At 44.6% G+C, this 20742-nt stretch overlaps 1 protein-coding gene across 1 annotated transcript in view; it reads left to right on the plus strand.

Moving 5' to 3' along the window:
* Window positions 1-20169, plus strand: part of zeb2a (zinc finger E-box binding homeobox 2a) — a gene marked incomplete at its 5' end in the record, with an annotated part of 27561 nt that extends 7392 nt beyond the window's left edge. The window contains 9 exon segments of the mRNA XM_084314378.1: window positions 737-789; window positions 792-1005; window positions 4940-5011; window positions 6129-6323; window positions 10496-10710; window positions 13056-13164; window positions 13838-15822; window positions 16389-16566; window positions 18860-20169. Of these exon segments, the coding sequence (XP_084170504.1) occupies window positions 737-789; window positions 792-1005; window positions 4940-5011; window positions 6129-6323; window positions 10496-10710; window positions 13056-13164; window positions 13838-15822; window positions 16389-16566; window positions 18860-19491 (3653 nt within the window). The 3' untranslated portion in view covers window positions 19492-20169.
* Between the last annotated feature and the right edge of the window lie 573 nt (window positions 20170-20742).

The raw sequence follows: 20742 nt of genomic DNA on the forward strand, positions 1-20742 counted from the left end.
CCCCTTCGAATAAGCAACTGACGAGAAAAAATGCCCCACTTTAAGTCACTTTGCACTCACCCTTGGAGTTGGCAGGGGTCTCTGGAGATAACGCGCTTGAGAGCTTGTCGAAATATTGCTTTATTAGGCATACACAGAACTGAAAATGAACCTGAAAATTGTTCTCTCTCTTTCCCCCCCCCCCATTCCACCCTCGGGGCCCTCTCTTTCCTGCATCTAGTTCCCATGATGTCATGGCTTCTACTTTTCTCTTTTTTTTTTCTTCTTCTTCTTCTTCTTCTTCTTCTTCTTCTTCTTCTTCTTCTTCTTTCTTCTTCTTCTTCTTCTTCTTCTTCTTCTTCTTCTTCTTCTTCTTCTTCTTCTTCTTCTTCTTCTTCTCTTCTTCTCCTTCTTCTTCACTCCCCCCCCAACCCTCCATTCTTTCAGAATATTCCCACATTTTCTCACGCACCTTTATCGGAGCATTCTGGCACACCAAAGTGGGCAATTTATGGTTTACCGTGTCTGCCCCCAGGGGCTCTGGCTACATCTGAATGGAGACTATGTTATCAAGCTCAGAGATGTAATATTACTAGCCTTCCATTTCGACTCGGTCCCTTGGGTGTCTGGGCCGCGTAAAAAAAAGCTCAACCAAGGAATGTGACTTTGGCCTCCTCTACTTTGGGCTGTGCCACTAGAGCTATGGGCGGATGTTGTTTTTGAAACCTAACAGCCTGACTTTGTTTGTGTCTTGCAGTGCTGAACTATGAGAATGTGGTGGAGACCGAGTCGGAGACAGACGAGGATGACAGGCCGCTGGTCTCGGAGGAAACGGCCTGGCGAACGGGGAGGAGGAGGCGGGCAGTCCCGCCGCCAGCGTGCCCAACCTGGAGGCCTCGCCCAGGGTAGGCCACGCCCTTCTGTCCTACAGGGAGCAGGAAGGGTCAGAGGGCAGGGACGGCCGACAGAATCACCACGACTGGCGTCTGGGGGACGACACGCACGGACACCTCAATGGCACTGGTGGTGAGTGAGCCGAGGAACTGAATGACCGCATTGGCCTGAATATAACGTTTTTTTATTTATTTTTTTACTCTTTTGAGAATGCGTTTTGAAGATCAAATCTTGTTTTTTTTTATAACGAAAATTATTATATCTGAGCTGAATGTAGAAGTAATTCAATTATATGATCTATTATTATAATAATGTGATTCATATAATTCATAATTGTATGGCTGACCGAAGCAAGTGAGCAGTTTTTAAACTAAGGCAAAGATCACATCACATCAGATCATATCATATGAAACCAGGAAAGGGACAAATATAATATAAATGTAATAACATAATATACAATATATATTATTACAGTATATATATGGAGATGTTGGTGAGACTTTGTAGTTAATTTTAGCAGACAACTAGTTATGAATAGCCTACCTGGTACCGTCACGTTAGCAAGCTTAATTCAAATGAAATACTTGTCATTGACCGCTTTGAAAAATATTCAGGTCTTTGGTCTGCTGTCAGCATGCACAACAAATATTAGGCTGATCGGCACAGTAGTATGCCGATAAGATCAGCTGCGGGCATATACACGCACACACACATGTGTGACCAAACGCATGATGCCCCCCTCCCCAGGCTGCCACCTGGTGGAGATAAAAAAAAAAACATTGCCTTGTATTTGGGCCATACGGTATAAACAATCATAAATTATTCAAACTATAATTCATAATGTATCGGATTTGTGACGGATGAAATACAAAAACAAGGTAACCGGATGGCCTATTCTTTAAGACCAAAGTAGTCTTGTGGTGTGCGGATAGGGTCTGATGGACTGGACTGACCCAGAGTAAGCAGCACATGCTGTTGTCATCATGTTGACTGAACACAGAATAGCGCCTGCTATTTCTCTGCGTGGGGGGATATCAGGTTTATTTCCGCTCATTTCAGCTAAGCGTCACGCGTTACGGAGGACGTGTTGTCGAACCGCCGCCGCCGCAGTTTACATTCACAGGTTGGGCCGTCGTGTCACTCAACCACCAACCTCTCCCTCACACAAAACACACATACTGTAACTGTTCACACACCCGTTTGCATCATCTCTGACCTCGTACAGTTCCTCTGTCGTGGCCGCTTCTTCATCTTCTTCTCTCTGTCTTGGCTTTGAAAGGCGGCACAGACTTCCTCTCCTGCCCCCCCCCCCCCCCCCCCCCCCCCCCCCAAACTAAAGTTGACACTGAAGTCAAGCATCGGGCCTCAGCCGAGCAGAACGTGTGACGATATTCATTTTGATAACTTAAGTGTACAGCGTTGCCTCTCTTATTTTAATTTACTCCTCCTCGATACACATCGACTGAAACAACCTGATATAAAAACTGTATAATTAGGGTTCAGAGGAGATAAGTCGGGTATTAGCCTATGATCAGTGCAGATGTTAGCCGCACCTCGCCCCGTAACAGGAACAGACCTATTTGATGATGAACGCACAGCGTCATGTGAAAACCCCATCCCTCTGGCCCTTCAGACGCTCTCCGTCTCTACCTCCTCCTCCTGCTCTCATCTGCCTCCGTGACAGGACAACCAGTGTCGCCAGGGCCACAAAGACAAATACTTTTAATTAGGAGCCAAGCGGGCTGGTTGCAGGGGGAGCCAGGCCCTTGCAGGACTCATTAACAGGCCTAAATGAAATTGGAGCTTATGACGGCCATTTACATGCATAATAGGCCCACCATTCTGGGGCCGCCTGACAGATACAGAGTGCAGCGGGAGCTCATGCGAGACACTCGCTTTAAAAAACGCACTGCCGTCGCCTATCCGTCTCCACTAATGACCTGGTGGGTGTGGGCGGCGCTGCTGAACGGGGGGTGGGGGTGGGGGGGGGGGGGGGGGGGGTGGTGGTGGTGGTGTGGGGAGGTAGCGCTGTGCTGCCGAGTTTTTGAAAATTGAACACGGTCCAAAACTCAGATGTAAATGAAAAGAGCATTAATGCAGGGAGGGGAGAGACGTTATCATTATCGTGATCATAGCACAAGCAGTAAAAGACATCAACGTCAGATTAGCACATCTGCTACAGTTAGTTTGCTAAACTAGCAATTTAGCACAAGAGCCTCCGTGCAATTTTAACTGTTTGAGTATTAAATGTATATATATATATATATATATATATATATATATATATATATATATATATATATATCATATTATTAGCGTTGAAGAAAGAGAAAGACCCAATCGGTGGTAGATGAGACGATTCATTCATGACTTTGAGGAAGGCACAGATGGCAACAGTGTAATATTGAGTGGTATATTTGCCAGTACAAACAACACTTCTTGGGGGTGAACTGCAAAAGAAAATCACCATTAGTTGAGAGAGACGGGCAGCGGGCAGACTGTTACTATTGAGAAATCGCATGAATAAGAAAAAAAGAAATAATCACAAGTATGTTCTGGAGGTGACGGAAAAAGGAGAAGTGTCACAGAGAACTCATAAGAGGTTGAAACAGAGGAACCCACGGACGGAACTGAAAAGGCTCATTACGCCGTCACCTCCATCTTGTCTCTCGAGGAAAGAAAAAAAAGAAAGAAAGAAAGAAAGAAAGAAAGCAAGCAAGAAAGAGAAGGACTGAAAACACAACAAGCCTCCATTTATATCTTACGTAGCTGTACACAGTTCACCCGGTATATACAGGAGAGCCGGGCTGAAAATAGAAGGACACTTGAGTACAGTGTCTAGATTCACAGTGGTACTCGCATGCCCTTGTCCTCTCGTTCTTCACTCTCGTTCTTTACTCTGCGTGGAGACTGCAACCCTGCAGGAAAAAGGACCCGTGTTGGAGAATGGCACTAATTGTAAAAGCGTCAGCTGGCAGTGATTCTTCTTCTTCTTCTTCTTCTTCTTCTTCTTCTTCTCTTCTTCTTCTTCTTCTTCTTCTTCTTCTTCTTCTTCTTCTTCTTCTTCTTCTTCTTCTTCTTCCTCCTCCTCCTCCTTCTCCTTCTCCTCCTCCTCCTCCTCCTCCTCCTCCTCCTCCTCCTAGCGGCTTTCCGTACGGGGAGCCACATGTTTCTCGCAGGCATTTAGTGCCACCATTTAATTTGATCCGTGTGGTGTATTGAGGAAAAAGTCAACCGTGTGTTGGTGGTAGTGAGATCGGTAACTTGAGTCCGACCAATTTGTCTATTCACACTCCATAAAAACTAGAAACCGGGGTAGCGCATAGATTGTACAACTTATCATCTTTTCATAGTGTGACAGTAAAATAGGATTTTCAAAATGTTTCTTTTGGGGGGCTCCCCTCCCTCCTCCGTTGTCCCCGATGATATAAACACAGGCTCTCTGATCAACACGCTTCAGGGGATACAGTAACCGTTATGAGTCTGACTCACAGGAGGTTTATTAAAAGGTGCAGAGCGGCCCAGGAGGTTCCTGTTTAACAGTCCTTTCTATGAGGAAGGACGTTTTGAAAAGCGACCTGCTGCAAGGAAGAGGTGGGGGGCGCAGGGGGGGGGGGGGGGGGGGTGCACAACTGCCCCCACTCTCCCCTCCCTCCCTCCTCTCTTGCTGGGGGGGGGTTGTATATCCCTCCTTTGAAGGGGATCAGCTTATGATACTTGTGACTGCTGTTGAGGAGTCACATGAGAAAGCCCAGGAGGAACAAACACAATAGCCACAGTATATGTACTACTACACCCCCGCCAGGCCTGCTGCCTATCCCTCATTATCTGGAAAATGCCTTCACATTATGAGCCGTGGTGAATGGAACGAGGTGCCGGGTGAAAAGGCAAGGCTGCCTGCCGGGGTGCACACAGCAGCAGCCGGGGAGCATTCCGATCGACTCGAGCCTCGAGTGTGTCGCTCCGCGGCTGCGGTCATCCTTCAATTTGTTTTGAAAACTGTGTTAGGCACAGTCTCAAGTGCTCCGATTAAACGCCTCTCTCTCTCTTCTCCTCTCCTCCACAGATGAAAGGAAGGATGAATACGAGCCCGTGGAGCCTGAAGGGTCTCTCCACGCTGCTGTGGGAAATGGTACAGGTGAGTCCGTCCCTCCGAGCGGGCCAGATGTTAGCCCCCCTACCGCTTAGTTACCCCCCCCCCCCCCCCCGCCCTCCCTCCCTCCCCCTCTACCGCTGGCATGAAATCACCAGCAAAACCGTGAAATAGAGTGACACGATTATTCGCCAAGCATAGCGAAGCGTGTCGTTCAGGTGATTTACCTAATAGGAAGCACACTCGCGAGCAGTCGAGGGACACTATAGGCGGGATACAGCGCCTTCTTATGCGTCAAATTGAGAGGGAAAAGAAAACGTTTAAACAGGAGTGCAGTGCAAATGACAGTTTGCTCCCCAAAATTGAATTTCGACCCAAATCTTGTTCCCGGCGGTTCTTGTACTCTCAAATTGGTTTAAGTTGACACAATAAATTGTCCGCTTGCCCTTGCGGTTAGTCATAAATAATGTCTTTGCGACCGAGCATTTGAGCAAAAGAAACTGCCCCTGCGGGTGATTGACCTTCCATAATGGTCTCCTGGTGACTTTGTGTCTCGGATGTATACTTTTGTTTTCTGAGTCACAACGTGGCCCAACTGTGAATGTAAAATATTACATTTAAAGGTGTTTTCTGTGTATACTAATTGTTTGATAAAACACTTGACGTGACCTTAAAGTATTATTCAGCCGCAACAGTACAGCACCAACCGATACCTGATATACCATTATGTCCACTTGTTAAGTTGTCGTAACCCTGCATTATCTCAATCCTAATCACATTTCCTTCTTGAAGTATGTTGAGGGAGATCCTAAGTGAGATCAGCAAAGCCAGAGAATCTAATTGCAAGTTAACCGAATTACCAGCTACACTAGAAATATCTAAGTGAAAGGTTAAAAAGCCCCCCCCCCCCATCCCCACCATTCAAGATGGCTTACTTAACTGTGTAATAGTGAAATTATCTCTTATTTTTCTTCATAGAAACCATTCCACATCATTAATGGTAACTTAAATGTATACTCCCCCTCTAAGTAGCATCCTAATGGTTTCCTCCACGATGCCCATCACAATTAGACCAGTCTATCCATTGGGCCATGCTAACATCTTTCACTCGAGGGGGGTGGGGGCAATTTTGAAATTAACTCCCCCGTTTCCTCTGTTCCAGTTAAGGGACTCGAAGGCGTCTCGGAGCTGGACGAGTACTTTTTAAAACGGAAACTCGAGGAGAGCGACGGCCATCCGGCCAGCATCGCCGAATACCTCCAACGCGGCGACACGGCCATCATTTACCCAGAAGCCCCGGAGGAAGTGACACGACTGGGCACGCCCGAGGCCATTGGTCAAGATGAAAATGAAAATGGTATGTTGGTATGCTAGGATGAACAAAAAGGCAACAAACTAATTTGTGACGCCGCTTAGTCACAGAAAACTGCACCAAAACTTTAGTTAGTGTTAAGTCTAGATAGTGTTTCACATTTTTCACTACTATTTCATACAAGGCAGAGTGGAGCAAAAGTACTAAAAACTAGTGCTGTATCTACAAAACCTTCTGTTTAATCATCTTCCATCTATTAATTTGCTTCGATTTTTCAGGTCTGGTAAATTTTTGCATGGTGTTATTCACAGTCAAAGATAAAAAAGAAAATTGATTGATATTCTCATTTTACTCATTTACTCAAAGCCTAGTAACAGACACAGTATTTCTGACACTGAGAATACATTCCCTGAGATCCATAGATGTCCCTAGAATCATATACCAAGAACATGCAAATGGGCATATAAAAAAATATATATAATTGTAATACATTTTGAGTTAATTTTCATAACGCGATAATTTGCTGTGTAATTAATTAATCTAATTAACGCGATAAACTGACAGCCCTAGTCATAATAGAACATTCTAGAACATTTGTGATGTCACAGTATGATGTCATAATCAAACATTCTAGAACATTTGTGATGTCCAGTATGATGTCATAATAGGACATTCTAGAACATTTGCGATGTCACCGTATGATGTCATAATAGAACATTCTAGAACATTTGTGATGTCACAGTATGATGTCATAATAGTACATTCTAGAACATTTGTGTTCTATATCTATTCAACAATTTTCTCAGAAGATCTCATTGTGCATCTAACTGCATTTCTCAACCAAGGTGCCTTGCCTACCGTTTTGCTATGTGGAAAGGTGAGTGTCCACAACGGCTAGCTAGCTGTTCTACTTGAATACTGAATTGAATATTGAATATTGATTTTTCAGGTCTGGTCAATTTTAGCATGTTGTTATTCACAGTAAAATATACAAAAAATGTGATTGATATTCTCATTTTACTCATTTACTCAAAGCCTAGTAACAGACACAGTATTTCTGACACTGAGAATACATTCCCTGAGATCAGGGGCGTCATTTTGGTATGGCAAGGTATGGCACTCGCCATACCTTGACAAATTGAAAATAAAATATTTCTTTTTTCTTATAATTACAATTTTTTTATGTTGATTTAGAATTCGAATGTCAACATTATGAACGAAGCTTCGAACTATTCGGTACAGCCCTAGCATGTTTTGATATAGTCAATTATCTCACTTTTACTAGGTGACTTTTACTACTAACTCAAATATGCCAAAAGAAAAAAAGGAAAATGGACATACAGAAGTTTTTTTAATCAAAGGGCAGCAGAGACAAGTGATACAGGGACACAGGTAATGTCTTACAATGGCTTAGTGATTATAACAGTGCAGTTCAGCATTCAGTAACCCATACTTTTTGTGAACGTGTTTTTGATACATTCTGTTGAACACACACCTCAAAACCGTACCTAAGGAAAATTGGCTCAATTGCAAGAAAAATAATAGACAGTTATGATATTACATTCTGCATAAATTGTATGCAAAATATTTGTCTGTTGACACATTTCTATACTAAAAATGCTTGTGTAGTCCTGTGTCATACCTAAATGTCATATAAGTGAATTGTATAGAAACAGCTCACCAAAAGTGACTATTGCGCAACTGATTTGACAAAAAAAAACACCACCCCCCCCTTCACCCCCCCCTCCCTAATTGCCATACCTTGGCTTTTACTTAAATGACGCCACTGCCTGAGATCCATAGATGTCCCTAGAATCATATACCAAGAACATGCAAATGGACCATATAAAAAAAGTTTTTTTTTGTAATTAATTTTGAGTTAATTTTCATAACGCGATAATTTGCTGTGTAATTTATTAATCTAATTAACACGATAAACTGAAAGCCCTAGTCATAATAGAACATTCTAGAACATTTGTGATGTCACAGTATGATGTCATAATCAAACATTCTAGAACATTTGTGATGTCACAGAATGATGTCATAATAGAACATTCTAGAACATTTGCGATGTCACAGTATGATGTCATAATAGATAATTCTAGAACATTTGTGATGTCACAGTATGATGTCATAATAGAACATTCTAGAACATTTGTGTTCTATATCTATTCAACAATTTTCTCAGAAGATCTCATTGTGCATCTTGAGACAGTACTGAACAGATAGACTAAACAACACATAGACTGAAACCTGCATTTCTCAACCAAGGTGCCTTGCCTACCGTTTTGCTATGTGGAAAGGTGAGTGTCCACAACGGCTAGCTAGCTGTTCTACTTGAATACTGAATTGAATATTGAATATTGATTTTTCAGGTCTGGTCAATTTTAGCATGGTGTTATTCACAGTAAAATATACAAAAAATTTGATTGATATTCTCATTTTACTCATTTACTCAAAGCCTAGTAACAGACACAGTATTTCTGACACTGAGAATACATTCCCTGAGATCCATAGATGTCCCTAGAATCATATACCAAGAACATGCAAATGGGCATATAAAAAAAGTTTTTTTTTGTAATTAATTTTGAGTTAATTTTCATAACGCGATAATTTGCTGTGTAATTTATTAATCTAATTAACACGATAAACTGAAAGCCCTAGTCATAATAGAACATTCTAGAACATTTGTGATGTCACAGTATGATGTCATAATCAAACATTCTAGAACATTTGTGATGTCACAGAATGATGTCATAATAGAACATTCTAGAACATTTGCGATGTCACAGTATGATGTCATAATAGATCATTCTAGAACATTTGTGATGTCACAGTATGATGTCATAATAGAACATTCTAGAACATTTGTGTTCTATATCTATTCAACAATTTTCTCAGAAGATCTCATTGTGCATCTTGAGACAGTACTGAACAGGACTGAACAGATAGACTAAACAACACATAGACTGAAACCTGCATTTCTCAACCAAGGTGCCTTGCCTACCGTTTTGCTATGTGGAAAGGTGAGTGTCCACAACGGCTAGCTAGCTGTTCTACTTGAATACTGAATTGAATATTGAATATTGATTTTTCAGGTCTGGTCAATTTTAGCATGTTGTTATTCACAGTAAAATATACAAAAAGATTTATTGATATTCTCATTTGACTAATTTACTCAAAGCCTAGTAACAGACCAGAGCATGTGAGTGGAGCGGAGCACTCGAGAAATCCGCTCTTCGCTCTAGACGTCTGGTTCCGCTCTCATTCGCTCATGTTGGCCCGCCGCCCCAAGTCGCTCACCGCTCGCTCACCGCTCACCTTCATTTACGAATCAAGCGCTCCCCGCTCCACAGCTCGCTCAGCAGATATTTTTTTGGAGCATGATGTAAATTAGCTTGATTTGACCAAACTACAACAGTCTGCACCCCCTGGGTCCCTTAACTGTTTGTATTGAGCCGTATTGTATTGTACCCATTCTGAAATGTTAAATAACGTTTATCCATTCAACTAAGCGATGGTAGCTAGCCTAGCCGCAATGCTATGGTCGATCCTATTCACGTTAGCATGTAAGCTAACACCAACAACAGTCTCTCGCTTTTTGATTTAAAGATGGCGGATTCTACTTTGGACTTAGCAGGATGTGAGTGACGGTTCACCCTTCTCATTGGTTGAAAATGGCCTTCATGTTTGTACATCGCCACCTATTGCTTTGGCATTGTACTACATGTATATTACATCAGTTTCTGTGTGATCGTGTGCACTGAGCGGCCCGGAGCGGCTTGGAGCGGAGGAGAGCTCTCGCTCCGGAAGTCGCGCTGACCCATTTTAAAACCCACTCCGTCGCTCACTTCAAAACCACTCGCTCCACTCCCCACTCCGCTCCCGCGCCGCTCACATGCTCTGTAACAGAGACAGTATTTCTGACACTGAGAATACATTCCCTGAGATCCATAGATGTCCCTAGAATCATATACCAAGAACATGCAAATGGACCATATAAAAAAAAAGTCTGTAAATGTGTATTCTACGTTCTTATGGAATGAATGAGATTAAAAAAATTTTATTAAAAAGAAAATAATAATAATAATTTTGTAATTAATTTTGAGTTAATTTTCATAACGCGATAATTTGCTGTGTAATTAATTAATTTAATTAACGCGATAAACTGACAGCCCTACTAAAAACGCACGCCACACTTCCTCCTGTCTGTGCAGACCTGCCACTGGGCACCCCGGACGACTTCGCCCAGCTCCTGACCTGCCCGTACTGCGACCGGGGCTACAAGCGCCTGACGTCGCTGAAGGAGCACATCAAGTACCGCCACGAGAAGAACGAGGAGAGCTTCCCCTGCCCACTGTGCTCCGAGACCTTCACCCACCGCACGCAGCTGGAGCGCCACATGGCTGCGCACAAGCCAGGGAGAGATCAGGTAAGACCATTTCCAACCTCCTTCATTTGTGTTCTCCTTCATTTGATAGGATGATGTCCCGTTTCAATTTTCCTCTCACACTCTCGGTTGAAAAAAACACACGTCGTTTTCTCCTCACTGCCCTCTTCCTCGTTCTCCCTTTTAAAGATGCTCTAATTATAGCGGCTTTAATGGTTTCCTCACGGTTGTAGTATGCAGGGTGCACTTCTCCGGAATCATATTCTCTCAAGTGAACGATTAGGTTAATTTACTGTGTCGATGTTTTCTCCCGTTCTTTTATAATAAAAAAAAAGTTTGTTTTCAGCTCTTGTTATTTAAGAAAAAGGGAAAAAAAGAAAAATCAGACCCTGCTCTGCCTGTTAGCAGCTGCATTTTGTTGTCCTTCCCCAAGCTTCCGCCTACAGTGAAGCATGCGTGGGATGTGCCAGCATATTGACTTCCCCGGGCCATCTGAGTTTTTACATCAGCTGTTGCTGGAACTGGAACAGATTTGATTAGAAATTAGCACTAATAAAGATAGTGCTAGATATAGGCCACCACCCCCCACCCCCCTCTCTCCTTTTTTTTCCCGTTCAGCGAATTTGGCACATATTGCCCATTTCGTACATATAGCTCTACATGGTATAGCAAGATAAATAGATGGTTTTATAGATCTTTTTCTTTTTCTTTCTTTTTTTTTGAGGTCCAAAAGCACTGCGTGTGCCTCCTTTCCTGCCCTCCACGATTCCAAAACTCATATTAGACCATGTAAATAAGCAGTGAATCATTCAATTTTCCAATTATACTGTGATTATAATGAGATTTCCTGAGTTAAGCCTGTCAGCTTCAGACCTCAAATTTGCCTGAGCTCACCGTAACAGAAGCAGTAACTTGCCTCAACAGCCCCCTTCCCTCCCCTTACCTGCCCCCCCCCCCCCCCACCTCTCCTTCAGACTGATTTAAACAGGAGCAGATGGTCTTTTCCCAAGCGATGTGGAGTATCATAATCCTCAAATGACTTTAAGTGCTTGTTTATTTGTGTACTTCCTCTTAGTTAAATAGTTAAAGGGAGACCAAGGAGAGGTCATGTGACCACCGTCAAGCCACCGAGTGTGTCTCTACCGGTAGATGCTATAGAGCGGGAGCTTCTGGTCTATTACTCTGTGAATTCTCTCCGATTATCATGTATGTGCTAAGAGGAAATCAATGTCTGCTTATCGTGGGCAGTCTTGGCCCCCGTCTAGATGGAAGACTCTACAGCGAATCTTTATTCTCCCGTTTTTTAAGATGTAGATCGCACATCCACGTCGTGCACAAAGGAGGGATTTTTTCTTCTTCATGTTGTTGATTTAACGAGTTGACGTGCACTCCTCCCACATTCTTTCCATCAACTTTTTCACATTTGCGTGGGGGACTGAACCTCCCTCGTCGTCAGTGTTTTTGTTTGTTCACTGATTTTAATTTCAAATGCAGGGAAATGCACCTACACACTAAACTGTTACCTTCGGACAAAGTCAACCCACACTGTTCTCGGGAATCAATAAGTGGGACGCTTCATCCGTTAGATTCCAGGTTTTAACATGTAAAGCTCTCCGTCAGAAGCTTTTGTATGTACTAGAACGGTGGCACAGAATCCTTTTGAAGCAACATGAATATAACATAATTTCTTTTTTCAAGACCAATAATAGCTTGTAATCTCCCTAGCTTTTAGTTTTTTTTTTACAGTGGTTCTCAAATTTTTTTTCACATCAAGGAACCCCTAAACTGACACAAATTGGACCACAGCCCCCTAGTTGATACATACATTTTGCTTCTAGATATGTTTTATTACAGAATCCTATGTTTGTACTGTAGAGGAGATAATTGAAGGAGAGAGTGAAACCAAGTTTCACCAATTGAAACCAAGTCAAGTTTAAATTTTTTTGTACTATAGTAAAATGTATATTATATAATGTATTATACTAAATTATGTTATGTAAAATTAATGGAGGAAAAAAAAAATTATGTAAGGGGGTAGGGATCAATAAGCTTAGCTTCCCTCTACTCCTTTTTTGAACATGTCAACTAACTATGCTCTTGACTTTTTGTTTATAATTTACTTTTCATTCTGATTATTCTGTTTGACAAAGCTTGATATTATGATTTATTTAGAGGAATGTAAAGAATACATGTTCAAACATTTACTTTTCATTAATTCTGTCACTGTGTTCCTTATGGATGAAATTATATTGAAATTAAACGATTCTTCATTCTTCACTATTCTTCATCCCTGTACCCCATTTTAAGGTGTACTGTAACACCTACTCTTCCTCAACCGGGTGGCACTGACGTGAAAACCTTTATCTTTTTTCTGTCCCCCTTCACAGCCTCAGCTGTTGAACGAAGGTGCCGGCAACCGCAAGTTCAAATGCACCGAGTGCGGAAAAGCCTTCAAATACAAGCATCACTTGAAGGAGCATCTCCGCATCCACAGTGGTACGTACTGTACAGCCGAGACGGTTCGCTGTCCCCATTTCAGACTGTATTCAAATGACTGTAGAAACCCCAGGCCTCGTTCCCACGAAGAGTAAAATTGATAATGTTCCTTTTTGGTCTCTGTGTCTGTAAATGACTCATTCCATTTCAGAATAGCTCACTAGACCTGTTTCATAACTGAGTAATCCAGCCATACGGACGGAGCCATAGCTCACGGGCTGAATGGAAACTGCACTGAAATAGACATTTTCACAACATGATCTTTGACTCTTTCGCTCATACGCTTTTGACTATATGAATAGCCTTCTTCCACCACTGTGGTGATAATGATACAATGTTGCTATGATACATTTGAAAGATGTTGCCACAATATCATTAGTGCGCTGATGAAATAAACAGACAGTAAACAATATTGCATTTACATGAGCGTGTTAATGCAATTAAAAAATGATTATGCATTATGCTGGCTGGGTGCTGTGGGTTCCCTCCACATATGTTGCATTTAGCTCAGTAGCTCTCTACTGAATTTACGTAGTGTTGTTTATTTATTTTTTTGTTGATAGTGTTGCCTTGTCATGTCTTTATTGCTTGCTTTTTGTATTACTCTGTTTTGTCTGCTCTGAGATGGAAATTATGATAAAATAACGCTACATAATTCTGCTTCGTCCAACAGGAGAGAAGCCGTATGAGTGTTCCAACTGTAAGAAACGATTCTCCCACTCCGGCTCCTACAGCTCCCACATTAGCAGCAAGAAATGTATCGGCCTGATTTCCGTCAATGGACGTGTACGAAATGGCAACAACGCCAAGCCTGGCTCCTCCCCCAACTCCACCACTTCCTCCCCGGGCAGCCCCGCCCTCGCCCAGCTCCGTCACAAACTGGAGAACGGGCGGCCACTGGGCCCACAAGACCAACAGAGCCACCTTGACATAAAAGCGGAGCCGTTGGATTTCAACGACTACCGGCTGCTGATGGCTTCTCAGCACGGCTTCGGGGGCCCGGAAGCCTACATCAACGGAGCTGGTCACGGAGGAAGCCCCCTGGGGATCCACAGCTCCTCACAGAGCCCCCTGCAGCACCTGGGAGGCATGGGGCTGGATCTCCCTTTGCTGGGTTACCCAGGGTCCCTTGGGAACAATCTCAGTGAAGTGCAGAAGGTCCTCCAGATCGTGGACAACACAGTGTGTCGGCAGAAGTTGGACGGGAACCCGGAAGAGATCTCCAAGCTGAGGGCTTACATGAAGGAGCTGGGAGCCCAGATGGAGGAGCATAAGCTGGCCCTCTCCGCGTCCAGGGCCGGCTTCCAGGTGGTGGGCCACGGCAGTCCCACTAAGAGCATCATTGACTACACGCTGGAGAAGGTCAACGAGGCCAAGAGCCTGATTGATGATGCCAAGAGGCAGGTGGACATCAAGAAGGAAAAGACAAACCACTCCATAGATCTCCACAGCGAGAAGAAGCACGAGCCGCAGTTCCTGCCGTTCTCTTGTCAGTACTGCAAGGAGTCTTTCCCAGGGCCCATCCCACTGCATCAACATGAGCGCTACCTGTGTAAGATGAACGAGGAGATCAAGGCGGTCCTGCAGCCCACTGAGAGCGAGCCTGCCAGTCGCAGGGGGGTGATGCCATCAGAGCAGCACCACGCCGCACTACTGTCCACCGCTCTGTCAGAGAGGGGCGCCACCAGCCCCATCAACCCATTCAAGGACCATGTATCTGTGCTCAAAGCCTACTTCGCCATGAACACTGAGCCCAACCACAAAGAACTTCTGAAGATATCCATCGCCGTGGGCCTTCCACAAGAGTTTGTCAAGGAGTGGTTCGCCCAGTGGAAGAACCACAACATCAACAATGGAAACAATTCAAGGAAGCGGTCGCCGCCATCTGACCGCAGTGGCCTTGAGGTCAACTACCACAGCTTGAACAGGTCACCTATGTCCTTGGTTCAGCAGCACATGGCGCTCGTAGCTGCTGATTTACATGGAGGCAGCAATGGTGATGCTTCCGACAGACTTTTAAAGGCCCACCAGTTTACAGCCAACAGGCAGGCGGGGGACAAACCACTAGACCACTTGGACCACTTGAGGAGCAGTACTCCATCACCCCTTAATCTCTCCTCCACTTCTTCCAAAAACTCCCAGAGTAGCTATTACACTCCAAACAGCCTCGCTTCTGAGGACACCCATGGCGATATCCCACTGGATCTATCCCTGCCAAAACACATGGCGCACGGCAGGGGCATCTCAGTGGGAGAAAAGAGGCCCAAGCCCAATGGTTTCATGGTAGACCACCACACCGAGGCTCCAGCGAGAGAACACAGGACCGGGCCCCTGGATTTGGTACACATTAAGAAGGAGTTCCTTGACAGCAACACTGTAGGGAACAGTATGCACCATCTAGAGAAGAGCACTAGTCCCATCTTTGGAATCAACCCCTTCGCCGGTGGTCCCATGTACACATCGCTGCCGCCTCATGGGGCTTTCCCTCCACCCACCTTCATGTCTCCTGCCCAGGCGAGCATCACAGGCCTTAGGCCCTACCCAGGGCTGGACCCCATGAGTTTCCTACCCCACATGGCCTACACTTATGCAACCGGGGCAGCCACATTTGCTGAAATGCAACAGAGGAGAAAATACCAACGGAAACCAGGTTTCCAGGTAGGTGTGCACTATGAGTGATTTAAAAGCCCTTTGCTGAGGAGCATTTAGGCTATTTAGGTTAGGTTAGTATAATTACATCTGCCCCCATTATGCCACCAGGGTATCATTGCACGCAATAGCCTACAGTATGTTTCATAAAACAATATATAGCATTTTAAATTGTGGCTATGTGATGCTATAATTTACACATTCCTGCCTCATTTGGTTTTCTAAAGATTAAACATGACCGTTTTGTCTCAAGTAGTAGTATGTTTACATTGTGGCTGTTTTCTAAATGCGATCCCCGTAGAAGTTGACAACACAGCATACAAAAAAAAAGAAAAAAGACACACATATGTTCCCCCCTTTTTAAAACGGTCCGCTGGCTGAAAGGGTCTTACACAGGTTGGCCTAACCACTAAGCTCTGTCCAGACTTGACGTGCGTGCATGCGTGCGTGCGTGCGTGCGTGCGTGCGTGCGTGCGTGCGTGCGTGTGTGTGTGTGTGTGTGAGTGAGTGAGTGTGTGTGAGTGTATGGATTACTCCAAGCATTGACAAGAACACAATCTGCTCGCCTCTCACAGGGGGAGCTACTGGACAGCACTGCAGACTATCTGTCAGGCCTGGACAACCTGACAGACAGCGACTCGCTGCTCTCCCGGAAGAAGATTAAGACTGAAAGTGGTATGTACGCGTGTGACTTGTGCGACAAAACTTTCCAGAAGACCAGTTCCCTCCTAAGACACAAATATGAGCACACAGGTATATAACATTTGGACACTTCTTTTTTACCCCCACCCCCTATGCTTTTTGTGCCCTCCCCCTCATTATTATTATTTTATGTCTTCAAAAGGTCTTTTTTTTATTCGTTCTTTCCTTTTCCCCTCTTCACATTTCTTATTTTGTCACATAGCCCCTCCCCCTTGTAGTTCTTCTCACATCTCTTATTTTTTTCTTTTTTCTTCTTCTTCTCCCCCCCCCCCCCTCCACTCTCTCCGTAATCCAAACCATGACCTTTAACATGTTCCTTTCTTTTCAACAGGGGGTAGGGATTTTACAATATCTAAAGGATTACATAAACATTCAGTACCACAAATACAAACAACATTTCCTACGGCATTCCGTTCATGCTGTGTGCGTTTGTCGGCGTGCGCGCGTGCGTGTGTGTCTGTGTGTGGCTATGAGAGGGGGGGGGGGGGGGGGGAGTGAGATAGAGAGTGCACACATGCCTTCGCGCATCTACGTCTCGCTGTGTCGCATGTGATTGTGCATGTTTTCAGTAACACTGGGTAACATTTCAGAAATAAATCACTTTCTTCCCTCCTCCTGGATATTCAGATTGTTCCAATGCCTTTTTCCGTTAATAATGGATTGGCCACAATTTGAACTAAGTTAAAACAAGCCTCTATTCTTTAGTTTGACTGTATACATGTGTGTGTGTGTGTGTGTTTACCGTGAGCACCTACAGAGTCCACCGTACCGTATTTTGAGTGACAGGGATATGGTCTTACAGTATATTACCGTCGACTCCTGTGGTATTTCTCAGAATGCCAGGTCCTGTAGGACCGTGGCCCATGTGGCATGTCTGGGTCCTTGTTGAAATTCTCCTAAAAAAATGTGACCTCTCCTACATGGGGACTCTCTCTCTCTCTCTCTCTCTCTCTCTCTCTCTCTCTCTCTCTCTCTCTCTCTCTCTCTCTCTCTCTCTTTCACCAGGTTGCATCATCTCTCTCTCTCACATTCCCCTGCCACTCAGTGCAGGAATGCTGGACGAGGAATCCGCTGTCTCGTTTATTTTTTGCCCCTCTGTAGGGGTGTAGGGGAGGGCGAGGAGAGGAGAGAGAGGGCGGGGGGGGGGGGGTCTTTAAGTATGCCAACTATGGAAGATGTTGCAGGCATTCCGGGGCTATTTGTGGCTATGAATTGCCTGCATGTGCATGTGTGCGTGCGAGCGCGCATTTGTGTGCGTGTGTGTCTTTGCGTGCCTGGGTATACGCGGGGAGTTCTGCGTGTATCGTACGCACATTCCGTTGCGTGGTTGTCTACATGGTGGTGTGTGACTATTGGCATTCACTAGATGGGAAGGCGTTGTGTGCATGTGTGCGTGGGATGTGCGTCTTGGAAGGGTGTCGGTGTCGTATGGGCCGATCGGTTTGGCATAAGAAAGACCCATCCTGTGTGATAGAAATCAGATGGAATATATTTCCGGTAGTAGTAAATCGAGGTGTCAGTGAGTGTGTGTGTTTGTATGTATCTGTGTGTGTGTGTGTGTGTATGTGTGTGTGTGTGTGTGTGTGTGTGTGTGTGTGTGTGTGTGTGTGTATAAGGAACGCGGAGGGCGGCGTTACTGTTGTGAGGATCCACCCACAAATACAGGCGTCATACTATCATGCAGAGAGTCCGTTTTAATCTGAAATATGAGGTCATGAAGACACACTCCGTCGGTGAGGCCAGACCGCTTCGGTTTCACCTCGCCCGGTGCTCACGGCATCCGATCTCCCGGGTTTAACTCGCCACGGTCACAGACGACCACATAAAGTAATGAGGGCCCTCTTATATCCAGCTACCTTCCACCCAAGCGGTGGCTGAAATTAGCTCCAGGGATTTTCATGAGATAGCGAAAACGAAGGTCTTCAGAGGGACTTTACTTACAGACTAAATTGATCTTACATGTGTTCAAATTCAGTGTGTCTTGGAAAAAGTGTCCTATGTCGGTTTCCTTTTATTGCAATCGTCTTCCTAAAACACTCTTGTTCCTTCCACCGTCTGTGGGAGGGGACCGGAGTATTCCTTATTCATAATATCAACGTTTTACAGTCAACAACGTGCACTTCAGATGAAACAAATACATTTTAGTCAGATCACAATCGCCTTGGTAACACTGCATGTATTCTGAATGCCCCGCCCCCTCCCCTCCCCACCCACCCCTGCCTCCCCTCCAAATAACGATTTAGCATCTTTCCTGCGTGTTTCTAATAATGTTTCAAGGGGAAGGGAAACATCGAAGTTGCTATAGTAACACCTCCGTCTCCCCCGTTTCCTTGTGTCTCCGCAGGCAAGCGACCGCACCAGTGCCAGATTTGCAAGAAGGCCTTCAAACACAAGCACCATCTCATCGAGCACTCGCGCCTGCATTCGGGCGAGAAGCCCTACCAGTGTGACAAGTGCGGCAAGCGCTTCTCCCACTCCGGCTCCTACTCGCAGCACATGAACCACCGCTACTCCTACTGCAAGAGGGAGGCCGAGGAGCGGGAGGCGGCCGAGAGGGAGGCGCGGGACAAGGGCCCTCTGGAGCCCACGGAGCTGCTCATGAGGAGGGCCTACCTGCAGGGCCTGGCGCCCCTGGAATACTCAGACCCCGAGGACCAGAAGGAGGACGGGGGCGGCACCATCCTGAGGGACGGCACGGAGGGAGGGGTGAGAGGAAGGGAGAGGGCGGCGGACGAGGCGTACGAGGAGGTGACAGACAGACGGGCGGCAAGTTTCAGGGAAGGCGAGGAGGAGGAGGAGGAGGAGGAGGAGGAGGAGGAGGAGGAGGAGGAGGAGGAGGGCGACAGCAGGAGCCTGGGTACGCAGATGGACTCGACAAGGGATGACGACGAGGGCAAGGATACGGCACATTCGATGGATGAGAGTTCAAGGGAAGGGAAAACAGACACCAAGTCGGACCAGGAGGAAGCGGACTGATTCAGAAATAGAGCAGGAAAAAAAAAGAAAAAAAAGAAAAACTAGCTTTCAGCAGATATTTGTCAAGTTGGTTTGTTTCATTTCCTTTTTCATTCTTCCAGCAAACACGAAACTTGCTCTGTTTCAGAAAGACGAAGCCGGGGGGCTCGAGCGTACGAGAGCTCTGGCTTTTTTCTTCTTCTTCTTCTTCTTCTTCTTCTTCTTCTTCTTCTTCTTCTTCTTCTTCTTCTTCTTCTTCTTCTTCTTCTTCTTCTTCTTCTTCTTCTTCTTCTTCTTCTTCTTCTTCTTCTTCTTCTTCTTCTTCTTCTTCTTCTTCTTCTTCTTCTTCTTCTTCTTTTTTTAAGATTGTAAAAGATGGACTCGAGATGCAATGTGGTGACTTGCCAACATCAGAGTTGTGACAACAAGCTGGGTGGGATTGTTTAAAAAAAAAATCCACATTATGCAAAAAAAGTTTTAAAATAAAAATAAAAAAAGAAGTAATAATGATTATCATTATAATTCAAATGAAATGAAGCTGTTTTTAATGTACAGTATTATTAAGGCCTAAAAGCTGTGTGGTGCTATAATGTTCTTAACCCCTGTGTTTCATTGTGTTCATACCCCAAACCAGGAAATTGCACTCTGCCCCTTTAATCACTACAAAAACACTTTTGAAAAAAGAAAAAAAAAAGAAAAGCGAAAGAGAGAGAGAGAGAGATAGAGAGAGAGAAGGAGAGAGAGAAAAAAAAAGCCTATGGATATTTATACCGTGCTTGAAGACTCGGTGGTCTGTCAATGTTGTACTTTGTCTGCCATTTACTGTGATGTCCTTGGTTTTACCCTCTTTTTTGCAAGGCAAACTAACCACACAATTTTGGGCCTCACAATTTCTTTGTGTGAAGGAACTTTTAAACCTGTGTGATTTCGATATGTCATCGTGAGTCTTAAAATGGACCGGAGAGAGAGAGAGAGATAGAGAGAGAGTGAGTGAGAGACAAGAGGGGAGGAGAAGAGTGAAATATGAAGGGCTCTGTGTTGTGCGAAGGACGGGGGCCTATGTGTGTTTTATTTTCTCAAGAGAAAGCCTTATATGCAAATCTTTTCACCTGTGCGTTTCTGCAAGTGCCATCCTTGTACAGTTGTAAATCAGAGTTGAGCTGTGTTATCTTTGCTCTGGCTTCAGTATTAAATGGAATATTTCACCTTGTTTTTGAAGTACCTATGTCAGTATTAGCATAGATAGACGGCAGTTTGTTAGTTTACATATGT

The sequence above is a fragment of the Notolepis coatsorum genome, assembly GCF_963971535.1.
Source record: "Notolepis coatsorum genome assembly, chromosome: 5".
NCBI classification, from domain to species: domain Eukaryota; kingdom Metazoa; phylum Chordata; class Actinopteri; order Aulopiformes; family Paralepididae; genus Notolepis; species Notolepis coatsorum.